The sequence below is a fragment of the Cibotium barometz genome, chromosome 38 (assembly GCF_041138505.1).
Source record: "Cibotium barometz isolate CiBa-2024 chromosome 38, ASM4113850v1, whole genome shotgun sequence".
Classification (NCBI taxonomy): Eukaryota; Viridiplantae; Streptophyta; class Polypodiopsida; order Cyatheales; family Cibotiaceae; genus Cibotium; species Cibotium barometz.
The window spans coordinates 29464374-29477515 of record NC_141083.1 but is presented as its reverse complement, the minus strand read 5'-3'; the positions used below and the strand labels follow the sequence as shown (position 1 = coordinate 29477515).

The window sequence follows — 13142 nt, the reverse complement described above, 5'->3', positions numbered from 1 at the left end:
TTCTTGAGATATAGCTTCATTCTTAGCTTCCATACGAAGTAGTTGTTGCCATTGAGCTTGTCAATGGAGAAAAACCTTGGCTTGGTTGTTGCAGTGAAAAATGAGACTACCTCCATGATACTTGATTGAAGGAGAAAGAGCTTAAGCTTGGAGGTAGAGAGGAGTAAAGCTAAGATTCAGATCTCAAGATGAAAGAGGCTTGTGGATGGCTATGGAGTTCTCAAAGCTCTGATACCATGTGAGAACTGTGAGGTTTGGTGAGAAGAATGTGTGGAGTGGACACAAAGAGAGAGAGAGAGAGAGAGAGATAGAGAGAGATATATATAGATAGAGAGAGAGAGAGAAAGAGAGACGTGTATGTGTAACACCTTACAAGATTGATTGTATTTCCAAATGACAAGAGAGTCTCTCTTTATACAAACTAAGGTCACTACAAATAGTAGTGGCCGTTTGGCAAGAGTTGTTACATTTGAAATATAATAGCAATTAACTTTCCTAAACTATAGGAAAGCATCTTCCTACAAATAAGGAGAACAAATCTATTCTAAGCATAAGTTTACTCAAATAAGCTCACACCTTAGCCAGTTAACAGTCTACACCTGCTTATGCTCACCTCCTAGCCTCACTCATGAAGATCAAGGCCTTAATCACAATTGAAAGCTATACATTCTTATGCTCACCTCCTAGCCTCACTCATGAAGATCAAGGCCTTAATCACAATTGAAAGCTATACATTCTTGACTCCTATATACATTGCAAGACCTTGATCATTCAAGCTAAAGGCCAATTATAGCCTAATGCATGACGTTCTTGCCTTGGCTGATCCATTCTAAAAAATGCTTGATCGTGGAGATGCAATGATGTGCAGAGGAGGTGGACCAGAATGTGTGAATAGTTTAATTAGATGACAATAATAACTGTTGAGCTAAATTAAGTATTTTCGTTTGCATTTTCTTTAGAAGTTCTTCTGATTTACGTTTTGTTTAATTTTAAACTGCTTTAAGTAATTCGTCAAAATGGACATTCGCATCAAAGGTGCTTTTACAATCGTAGGGCATTGCAAGCCTCCAAACCTGCACGTGCATACACATAAGAGAAATATGGATTAATGTTACTCTGAAAGGGGAGGTTCATACTAATCAATGGCGTAGTGGTATGACTAATTTTGGTTCATTAGTGAGAGATCTTGAGTTTGAGTCATGGCCTCATATGTGCAAATACAGTGCAATGGCACACTAAATTAGTGTACCGTTGCACACTAATCCTTTTGTAAAGGATTAGTACACAATGGTATTAAATTGTTTTTATGATTAGTGACGAATCATAATTTCAAAATTTGAGAGAAATCAATACATTTTGAGCAGGATTGAGTCGTGCTAAATGCAATCAGAATCAATTCATACACATCATCTTCGCAAAAATCCATCATAATTTACAAAGAAAGGCTTTCCATAATGTACACTCTAATTAACCTCTAATTGATAATTAACCTTGCAAAGAGCACATGAATTAATGCAATCAGAATCAATTTATACGCAGTAGCTTCGTAAAACTCCATCATAATTTACAAAGAAAGGCGTTACATAAGCATTCTATGCTGACTTAATAATGACAATGTACACTCTAATTAACCTTGCAAAGAACACAAGGATTGAAGAGAGGGGAACCCTAACGATAATTAACTTAGAAAACATGAGAGATCAAATAAATGCTTGCTTTCTTTCAATCGTCTTTTACGTAGTAGGCGTAGATTGTGGAGTAGGGAGTTGCGTGCAAATCTCCGACTTGTGCGCCGTCAGAGCTCGAAGGAGGCAGGCCGCCGCTGGTTTCAACTCTCTGCAGGTAAGTGACGGCGCCGAGAAGCTCCCTGAAGAATACACACACAAAGCTTAGAAGCACTAAATCAGTTTAAGTGTTTGATTAACGCATTGATGAAGAGTACATAATCTTACGGGCTTCCACTCTCGCTGGTGGCTTCAAAGAGGTTCCAGCTGATGCTGTTAGGGTCTACGGGAACGGTCTCGAGGACTTTGGCTGTGACGAGACTGGTGCTCGGGATGAAGGTTTCCCACGACGGCTGGCCGCCGCCGGCGTCTGGGTGTGGTAGGAAGAAGTGTTGGGCGACCACGGGCCCGCCCTTGGAGGCCTCGTGCATGGTGTAGTAGAGATTGGCGGTGGCGTTATAGAGGACCCAGGCGGAGCCGTTGAAGGAGTAGTGCTGGAGGCCGACGGCGTAGTAGGCCACCTGCAGCTTCTGTCCGGCAGGCACCTGGATGGCCGCCGGTATGGAAACGTTTGCCAGACTACTGCAGTTGGTGGCCCGGGACGCGCTGGCTGGCATCAGGAGCGAGAGGCACGCAACCAAGCTGGTGCAAAGCAGCCGTAGTTTCTGCGCTGGCACCATCTTATTGGCTGTATTGCAAGCTCGATCAGCTTATCGAATGGGGTGAAGCGTATCAGCTACGCTTGATGATCGGGAGCGTATCAGCTACGCTTATAAGCTGATCAAAGACTCTTTGCTCTCTTAATACTCTTTGCTCTCTTAATATATGGTAGATTGATGACCCTGATGCCCTTCTTTTTGTTTATAAGCTGATAGCTGATCCCATTCGAGCTTATAAGGTAGATGACCCTGATGCCTTCTCTTTTAAAATAAGCTGATAGCTCCATTGCACCCATTAGAGCTTTTGAACTGGTCAGCTTGCTTGCTGAGGATTCCTACACGTCTCGAGAACGATTTTGCTTTTGTGGAGAGAACGCTTCAAACCTTGACCAGGACACCATGTAACCACCTTTTTATATTTGGCACTTTTGGCCTCTATTCATTTGTAGTATAGTGCCTTTAAAATTCATGTCACAAGGCTCCAAAACACATGTTCCAAATCTGAATAAGACAACAAACAAACCGACAAAGCACCCTGATTGTGAGCCTCACAAGCCTTCTCGTGTCTCTCTTTCTCTCTCTCTCTCACACACACACCCACATAGCACACACACACCCCAACCCAATTAAGACAAATGCCATTGGAATCCTAAGCTTCGGGTGTTATCTCACACCCCTACTCGGTACAATGTTCACTATCTCACACCCCTACTTGTTGGTATAGTGTTCACGGTATAAGCAAGTTGCAAATACCCATTTGCAACTGGTTGTCTTGCAATGTAAACTTACATAAATTAAAAATACCAATCAAAACTTATCCACACCATTAAAAAAATTTATAAAAAGAATATTCCTCCACCCTTGCCTTTCTTCATAAACTCTTTTTATTGTGTGAACAATAATTGTACTTATACAAGTAATATGCTAATCAAATATATCTCCACCACATTTTTTTTTCAAAAACAAAAAGTACAAAAAATACATAGAATTTCCTCCACTATTATATCCCATGATGCTTGCCCAAAAGAAAAAGAAAGCACGTTTGGACTTTGGAGAATGATGGACTTTAGGGGGCAGCCTAAGTGCCCTTGAATCATAATCATTGTTACATGATCCAAGGGCTCTCTTTTACCTTGAAATTCAAATTATTTGTTTCAATCCCCTATTTCCTATATTTTCTTTCTAGATTATTTTTATAATCTTAATACTGACATTCTTATTTTGTAAATGGAGTTTGTCACTTTATGTCAAGCATCATATTAGTTTGAAGCCATAATTAACTAAAATATAGAGGTCCTAATAGACTTTTTGGGATGTATCTAGGCAAACCATGAGCATGGACGGAAGCTCCAAGGAAATAGTATGGTATGTAGGTATAATTATTGACTTCCATTCTCGATTTATTTTCAATGTAATCAAAGTTGTAAAATCTTTTTTGTCTAGACTTGCACCTGTATCTATGTGCAAGGTATCCATTCTTATTTTTTATCATGTTTGACTTAGAGGTGATTGAAATAAGATATTTTTTTATGTTTCATTTTCCAATGTATATTGTTATCTTTTTTGTGTTTCTACTATTTATTAAAGGACCCTCTATTACTGGGAGTGACCTTGGAATTTCTTTGGGCTTAGGGTGGAACTTCTATACATGGTATTGACTCCTACACTTATACTAGGTGCATCATCCCTCAATTTTGAAATGATATTTTATTTTTTAAAATCCCCATGTCATGCCACCATCATTGTGATGTTATCATCTCTTTTACTTTATAATAGGTAGCTTTCTTTTTGGCATGTTGTGTGTGAACTTTTAAACTCTTACCATGGTCTTCAAATGTAAAGTCATGCGTGTCAACTTGAATTAGAATTAGTTGTGGAACTTCTATACATGCTATTGAAGAAATTCAGCAAGCTTTATAAGGTTCATCAACTACTATAATGAAGATATATGCTCTTGATTTATGCTAATAAATTATGTTCATCTCTTGCTCATTCTCTTGGAAATGATGCAAATTTGGATATGGGGAACATATGTTGATAACCATTGGACACAATGTTTGCAATTTTGGGGTACATTGACAATTTTCTCTAGAAACCAAAAACCCTAATTCAGTCATAAACATTTTGGGTTGTGCATAAGTGATTTGTGGGGTCGAATAGCATAATCTTAGAGCTTTCTAATAAGCTATCAACCATCCCGATCGAAATTCATTCGGTTGGTCAAATCGGCAGAGTTTGACAGCACAAAAATCTTTGTTTCAATCCAAAACAATTTGGACTAAATTTGAGTGGTTTTTATCTGGGGCAATTGTGCTTATGACTTCAAGCTCTCTAACAAGCTATAGATTGCCCAAAATCAATACCCCAAACTAGGTGAACCATGCATAATTGTCTATGCAAAAAAAGACCAAAAAGAGACATGTTAGAGTTTAACTGAACCAAAACCAATGACATAGCCCAAATGGTCTCTTTGAAAGATTTGACTTAAGCATAGAATCCCTGATTCTCATAGTCCTACCTAGGTCAACTTGACTAGCTGAGTTTTCTACAAAAGTCAAAACAGAGACGTATAGGGGTTGGATTGTGTCATGAGAATATATTTTAAGTCCTCTTTAAAAATATTATTTTTTCCTCTTGAGTAATTTGGGGACGCCTAGGTTACTCTTGCGTCATGCTGACTAGGTTAATATCGTGGGTGACACCACTATAAATATTAATACGTGCGGTATATGACGTATGCTTGGGGCCGCCTATGATTATTTCAGTTAGGTTTGTATTGGCAGGGTGATTCCTAGAGTACTTATGCCTGGTAGTCATGAGTTGGTTATGGTTTGTGCCTGTTTAATATCTGTGGGATTAATTTAATTATTAATTGGGCTTATATTTGTAGGTGATGAAGATTATGAGGATTGATAAATAATGTCGAGGAGAATGTTTCTTATGCGCATCATATTTATTTTTACAAGCGTAGCTTATAACCTTAGTAGTTGATTTTTTCATTTTGATAGATTGAAAAAAATACATTTATAATGTTGAATTTATTAAAGCCTAAAGGCTTTATCCTAGCCCTAATTTTTGGGACACTCTATTTTTGTTGTGGAAGAGTGTCGTGCTCTCTAAAAGCACACATTGTATATTTTTGGGGGCTATGGCCTATTTTTGGTTGAAAGCTAATAAAAAAACTCTTGTGTGGGGGAAGGCCACGCACAAGGGGGGGGAAGATTGCACCCAGTCTTGTGTTGATGTTGATGTTTTTCTTTCTCTGGCCTTATGTTTTGTTATATGCTTTAATTTTCAATTTAATTCAAGTAGTTGTTTTAATATTTGATATATTTTATGAGTTTTTGATTATTCTCTTCAAGAAGATTAAAGGGTCCCGTTTGACAGTGGTATCGGAGCTTTGGTGTAATTTAATTTTCTTGAAGGCGGTCAAAAGAGGTGAAAGAGACAAAAACAGAGGTGATTTTGGTAATTTTCTTGAATTTAAATTAAAGAAGAACAAGTTTAGGTACTTTTGTTTATGTATGGATCAGATAAAGCTTGTTTTTAACCATTGGGTAATCAATCTCCATCAATCTATTGCCCAAAGGGTAAAATTAGGAGGAAAACCATTAGTGGATTTCCCAAAACCATAAAACCACCTTTCTCTTCACTAATCCTCTTCTTAATCTGTCCGTACGGATTGAAAGAGCAAGCAGAGGAGCATGGAGGGTCATAGCATGATTGCTAAACCAATAAGACTGTCTGAATTCTATAATCAAGGGTGGGAGGTGATGGATTTTTCTTAATTTCTCTCAATTAGTAAAAGCACAGTCTCTGAGAAATGAGTAAAAGCCATATATATATATAATATTTCCAATTGATCTCTCTCTCTCCCTCCTTCATACCCGGGCGGCAGCGCGCTCTTGTCTCCTTCCAACCTCTCTCCATCTGGTCGGCGACGCGAGCGCTGCGAATTCAGGGGGGAGGAATTTTCAGACCCTGATTTATTGCTTAAAAGCTTTGTTATTACAAAGCTTATATTAGCTAAAGGCTTTGTGAGCTTTTACTTTCAACCCACAAAAAAAAAACGGGGTTCTCCCTCAACGGTTGCGCTAAATCCAGGAGGTGCTAAATTTTTTTTAATAAAAAAATCTCCCTTTTTACTCTTACCCGTTGCGCTGTCGGAATACTCATGAGATATATATATATATATAAGCTTTTGCCTAAGCTTTAAAAGCTTTCAAATAAGCTTAAAGCTTTACAAATGAGATATAAAAAATGTTTTACAAAAGAAAATAAATTTTTTGACTATTCCCATCATATTTTATGGAAAAGGATCCCATGTACATATAGTTAGTTTGGATTTCTTCTACAGATTTTTAGAATTTACCTCAAGAGAAATTTTGAGACTTTAGTTAAATTCTTGTGAATAATGTTGTTTTCTAAATCCTCATGAAGTATGAATAATATAAACAGCTTGTTAGTGAAGATATCATTAAAATGTTGCTTTAACCTACGACTAGTTTTTTAATTTTAAAAGTCCATGGATTACTTCTTGAAAAATTATGCATTTGTGTATTAAGCTAACTTGGAAGGACTCACATCTAGCTCGACATTCCATATGAGATAAGAAATCCTTTCTTTTCTCTTGTTTTAATTTTTTCCTATTCCTTTTAATTGTCAGGAAATGGGCGAATATCCGCACCATCCTACTATTTAGGAACAGCTTGATTCTCTCCATATTATTTTGAATCAAGAATGAGAGCATTGGGACAACTTTCAAAGAAAGATTGAACGACGTCTATCTAGAATGAACAAATATATTAAGAAGAAAGTTAAAACTGTGGAAGCATCTAACATGCATAGCCCGACATCGTATCCAAGCTGTCTATTGTCAAGTGTTTCAGGTGTGTAAGATGATGGGACATTATGCTAAATCTTGCCCAACTAAAAAAAAGAACCAAATTGCACCAAAGGACATGCTTAACACCGAAGAGGTTAACGCACTCGACACATTAACCAAAGGTGGAGGTATGTGTAAAAATATATATATATATATTTATTGTATACAATTTCTTGTTTGCTTTTGTATCTGTTTTTTGAATATTCTTTCCTTCTAGACCTAGTTAGAAAACTTTAGCTCCTGAAAAGAATTTTAGATACCATGACCTAACTAGAAAGATCAAGACAAGATTAGCAAAGTTATCTTCAAGATCTAGTTGCCCAAATTCAAGTAAAAATGATTGCTAGACATTTTATAGAAGATTAAGACCAATTTGAAGATTCAAGAACCAAGCAAGTTTCTCCAGTCTTTGATTCAAGTTATCAATTGCTTCACCATCGAATTTCGTGATAATGAGAAAAGTAAAGAAATAGCTCTCAAGTGACTAGAAACCAAGCTTAAGTTGTATACCAATCACAATTACGAAGTTTATACCAATTCAAGTAAAGTTTTGTCTAAATTTTCAAGTGTTCTAGTTTAAGATCTATCCAAGTACAAGATTCTTTCTAGACCAAGAATTGCTCTAAGTCAAAGATATATTCAACCACAAGATTTAAACCCCTTAAGAACAAGATTTATTCAAGAATTACAATTATGATTAATTAAAGACTAATCTCTCAATTTTCGTCCATTCAAGTATTTTTAATCTAAGCCAAGATTCATTACTAGTATATCAAGTTCTTGCTATCAACTAGGGCATAAGATGTCTATCTTTCCTTAAGTTCTAATTTCAAGTTTAAGATTAAGCTTAAGATCAACATCCCCTTTAGATTTCATTGTTTACAAGTAAGATTCCCAAATTCAAGAATTATAAACCTATTCAAAGATTATAATTTTTGAATTTAGTTAGACAATTACAAAACTAAGATCAAGAACAAATCCCCAGAACAAATCATCAAGTTATTGACAGCGAGTGTTTGTATGTGGAGGTACCTCTCTGGAATGGGACACTTAGATACATTTCACATGCATTCACTTGTTTGGTTTTATTTTCAGAAATTGTTTGATGTGATGATCTTGTCCTCCACTTATGCCATGAAGCCATCCACTCATTGATTGCGCAACTGAGGACAGTTGATTCCCAATAGGGGGGACTGTTATGATCCATGTTAATCAAATATCTTTTGACATTCAAAAAACCATCCTCAAGAAGATGCAAAATGGATGCTCGAGAAATTTTCCCGAGCTTATCCTGAGATCCTTCCTTCTTTTCAAACCCAGCAAACCTGCAATTGAGGGAAATTTCAAACTCAAGCAAGAGTGATGTCATGAGAATATATTTTAAGTCCTCTTTAAAAATATTATTTTTCCCTCTTGAGTAATTTGGGGACGCCTAGGTTACTCTTGCATCATGCCGGCTAGGTTAATATCATGGGTGACACCACTATAAATATTAATACGTGCGGTATATGACGTATGCTTGGGGCCGCCTATGATTATTTCAGTTAGGTTTGTATTGGCAGGGTGATTCCTGGAGTACTTACGCCTGGTAGTCATGAGTTGGTTATGGTTTGTGCCTGTTTAATATCTGTGAGATTAATTTAATTATTAATTAAAATTATATTTTCAGGTGATGAAGATTATGAGGATTAATAAATAATGTCGAGGAGAATGTTTCTTATGCGCATCATATTTATTTTTACAAGCGTAGCTTGTAACCTTAGTAGTTGATTTTTTCATTTTGATACATTGGGAAAAATACATTTATAATGTTGAATTTATTAAAGCCTAAAGGCTTTACCCTAGCCCCAATTTCTGGGACACTCTATTTTTGTTGTGGAAGAGTGTCGTGCTCTCTAAAAGCACACTTTGTATATTTTTGGGGGCTATGGCCTATTTTTGGTTGAAAGCTAATAAAAATACTCTTGTGTGGGGGAAGGCCACGCACAAGGGGGGGAAGATTGCACCTAGTCTTGTGTTGATGTTGATGTTTTTCTTTCTCTTGCCTTATGTTTTGTTATATGCTTTAATTTTCAATTCAAGTAGTTGTTTTAATATTTGATATATTTTATGAGTTTTTGATTATTCTCTTCAAGAAGATTAAAGGGTCCCATGATGACAGATTGAACCAAGAAGGTTTATATGGCCACGTAGTACATCCTATCAGATTTGCATAGAGATCGAGATCTCCTAATTCCAACAATGTTTTGGTATTCAACCATTATTTTCAAAAATCTAGATGTAAATTTTATAAAACAATCAACATGGGCAATTAACATAAGGACAAAGGCAAAGGCATTTGCATTGAAGATGATGTTTGCAATATGCCTAAACATAATGAATGATGCAATTTGGTGCCATTGTTATAGATGAGAGAGAGAGAGAGAGAGAGAGAGAGAGAGAGAGAGATGTATCATAAAATTCTTTCTTCTGTAGATCTAAGAGAAGCATGACAAGAGAAGAAATAATTATTCTTTTGAATAAGGGTACATAACAAAGCTATGTGTTGGGATTTATTTTTCTCAAATGGGAGGAACTTATAAAGATCTACGAGAAGAGATTGTTCTTGATAATCTCATCTCAAATGATTTTATCTTTTTGGGAGAATCTAGAATGCTTCCTATAGGAGAAAAGCAAGAGTTGATGTAGCAAAAGCTACCAGCTTATGGTAGAACACTATAGCTCTCTTATCATATACTAAATCCCTTGGAAAAGTTGGCCATTCATAGCTTCTATGAAAGTTGATGGAAGCATCAATGTATTGCATGATCAAGATTATACACATAATGGAAAGAATCTGATCAATCCTCTAGATAATGTATCTAGAAGATTAGTATTCACAGCTTCTGTGTGAAAGTTGAGGGAAGCATCAATGGATTGCATGATCAAGATTATATACATAATGGAAAGAGTAAGTTCAATCCTCTAGATAATGTATCTAGAATTTTAGTGCTTGGTAATGATCTTCCACCTTAAATCATGTAGCATTAGTATAAGGATAGCAGGTTGAAAAAAGTTCAAAATTGTTTAGAGCTCTTATGAATGGGAATTGGTCACGTTAAGAGTAGAGCGGACACTTGGCACAAAGAGTCGAAAAACTATCTTTCTTTTTTAGGTACCAAATTCTTGTTATCTTTTGAAGATATTTTAACATATAATTGTTAATATGGTATGTTCATGTGATAGCTATGGTAGCTCATTAGACTTTGTGACTTATAATATTGTTTTCATATGTCATTAGGATTTTGCGCATGTGGATCACAAAACATGATGTATATACACTTAAGAAAAACTTCATATGTAGAAGAACTTTCATGGACATCCAATTGTCGTGTAACTTTGTGGTTCTTCTCATAAAGGTCTTCAAAGACAAGTATGGTCACTTGTAAGATCCCTTTTCTTATTGGGATCAGACGTTTGTGAGAACTTCTTTAGTAAAGTGGGTGGCATGGTCAGTAATGAGAGATGTTATGATGGAGAATTGGAAGATAGTGTTTTAGATGTTGATGATATGATGAGAATGCAATATCGAGCTCCGCAAAGTCAACCAAAAAGGGATATTTATTCTTAATAGTTAACTTATTAAGGGATAATTACTCTTAATCCTTAACTTATTAAGACCCTTGTAATCCACACAAATTCTGTTGGTCTATTCTTTCTTGTCCACGACCAACACACAGTGATTTACTAGGCATAAAACAGGCCCCATACAGAGGTACTCTTGTAATTTTCTTGCAATTTTATCCTCCTAAGAACATATAAAGCTGCCTAAACCTTGGGGTTGTGCCCTACTCTATCCTATGGTTCACATGTCTTCTCAAAGGCAAACCATGAGGTAGTACTTAGAAATGCATTTGATCACCTCTCAAAAGAGTCTATGTTCAAATGTATCAACACTCCAAAGGTCAACACCATTCAAGCTTGTCATATCAATGGCACCTTAGCTCAAACTAGCTTGCCAGTCTCTGTAAGATTCCTCCCCAGCCTCACAAGATGTCCAACATCTTCCCGTGTAATGAAATCCCTCTTAAGAAATATAAAAGATCTTGTTTCTAACTGTTTTAGCCTAGAGAGAGAGAATATTCTAGAGAGAGAATATTCAGATCTTGAATATTTTTGGATAGAAAATATCTCATCTTATTAAAATAAGTTCCTCTAAAACAGAAGATCAAAAAGATTTTCAGAAGGTGCATTAGAAATTAAGTATAATCTGTTCAAGAGGCATTATCCTAGGGGTGAAGATTTTTTCAAAAATTTAAATTAAGGTTCCTATGTATTATAAAAGTGTTACTTTTATCATATTTGATTTTAATGTATAGAAGTATGCATAAAAGATATTTTTTTCCATTATAAAAGTGTTACTTTTATCATATTTGATTTTAATGCATAGAAGTATGCATAAAATATAATTTTTATTACAAAAGTGTTACTTTTATCATAATTGATTTTCATGCATAGAAGTATGCATAAAAGATAAAAATTTTATTATAAAAGTGTTACTTTTATCAAAATTGATTTTCATGCATAGAAGTATGCATAAAAGATAATTTTTTTTATTATAAAAGTGTTACTTTTATCATATTTGATTTTCATGCATAGAAGTATGCATAAAATATAAATTTTTTAATCAGAGATCGAGGTAAATGAATATTCCTCAAGAAATCCATGTTTTTGAAATCTGTAAACAAATATTCGTCGAAAGAAATTTAGAAAAAGAGAAATTGAGATAGTACCTTTCAAGAAAGATAATTTTAGGAAGACCCTTTCCAGATCTAAACTCTGATTCAGACTATTGACCAAGACCTAATTCCTTTGTTAGTTTCAATCAATGACGATGTGTCCAGTTCAAGGAAAATGTACTCAAATCACCCACCGAATCTGAAACTAAGATAAGACTTGTGATTTTGATCTGAGGATTAAGTTAACAAAATTCGAGGAATTCTGTTTGGAATTGAAAACTGGATCTAGAAGTAATGAGATACGGATTTAAGATATACTCATGGTATTCAATCAAGAATCAACACTGTAAACTTGCATAGAAACCCTGCCTTCTTAAAAGACTATCTTACGCCAGAATGCTGGAGGGAGCATTTGGCATATATGTTTATCTAAAGGAAGTTCGGGTGCAACAGCTGGCGGAGACAGCTCACGCGGCAAAGCCTGCCGAGGTCTTGACCAGCCTTGGTATGGTTAAAATGGTGCGCTTCCAGTACGATAGAAGAGGGCCGACGAAGCGGTCCCTGAGTGAAGTGCCAGGAAACCTAAGGAGGATCCTGGAGGGTTCTAACGAGGCGATGCACGGGCTCGCGGTGCCGAGGACATCCATGCGTATGCCGAGGAAGATATTATATGATGGACCTATGTTTTTTTGTAATCTATCACTGGATCTCGTTGTTGACTCGCTGGTCTCAATGGAGAGTCCAGACTGATACTGTTTTGTGAGAAACAAACACTCAATGGAAATTTTGAAGTATGACATGTGTACCCAGTAAATTGTTTATCAATGGATTGTTTTTATTAAAGTTTTAAAGAGGAGTGTGTGCGTATCTGTTTTCTAAAGCTAAAGTTAAGAAAGGCATTTCAATTATGGGTGGGTGAGTACTTGTTTGGTTCCACCGATTCCAGTGGCAGGGTGGTGGCTAACCCATGGGCCGGATGGGGTTAGGCTGGAATCAGTGGAGTTTTAATAATCAAACTAAAAAATCTTAGGATTACGCTAAGATTCGAGTAGTTAGACAATTCCCTGATAAATTTTTCAAATAAGTGGATCAACGGCTGTGCCTGATCTTGATCAGGAAAAAAGCATTTAATTTACTAAAATGATCAAATTATATC

The 13142-nt window shown here is 36.0% G+C and overlaps 1 protein-coding gene across 1 annotated transcript; it reads right to left on the bottom strand.

The window, feature by feature from the left end:
• Positions 1-1552: 1552 nt before the first annotated feature.
• Positions 1553-2600, bottom strand: LOC147616573 (uncharacterized). The gene is made up of 2 exons (XM_086777118.1): positions 1953-2600; positions 1553-1867 (listed from the first exon to the last, which is right to left on the bottom strand). The coding sequence occupies exons 1-2, from the start codon at positions 2402-2404 to the stop codon at positions 1723-1725; spliced, it is 597 nt and encodes a 198-aa protein (XP_086633244.1). The 5' UTR covers positions 2405-2600; the 3' UTR covers positions 1553-1722.
• Between the last annotated feature and the right edge of the window lie 10542 nt (positions 2601-13142).

Bases quoted from the DNA above. Each gene is read 5' to 3' on its own strand.
- LOC147616573 (XM_086777118.1), bottom strand. From the start codon at position 2,404: ATGGTGCCAGCGCAGAAACTACGGCTGCTTTGCACCAGCTTGGTTGCG. The intron at 1,868-1,952 runs GTAAGATTATGT...TGTATTCTTCAG, and splicing joins ACCAGCGAGAGTGGAAGCCC to GGAGCTTCTCGGCGCCGTCA.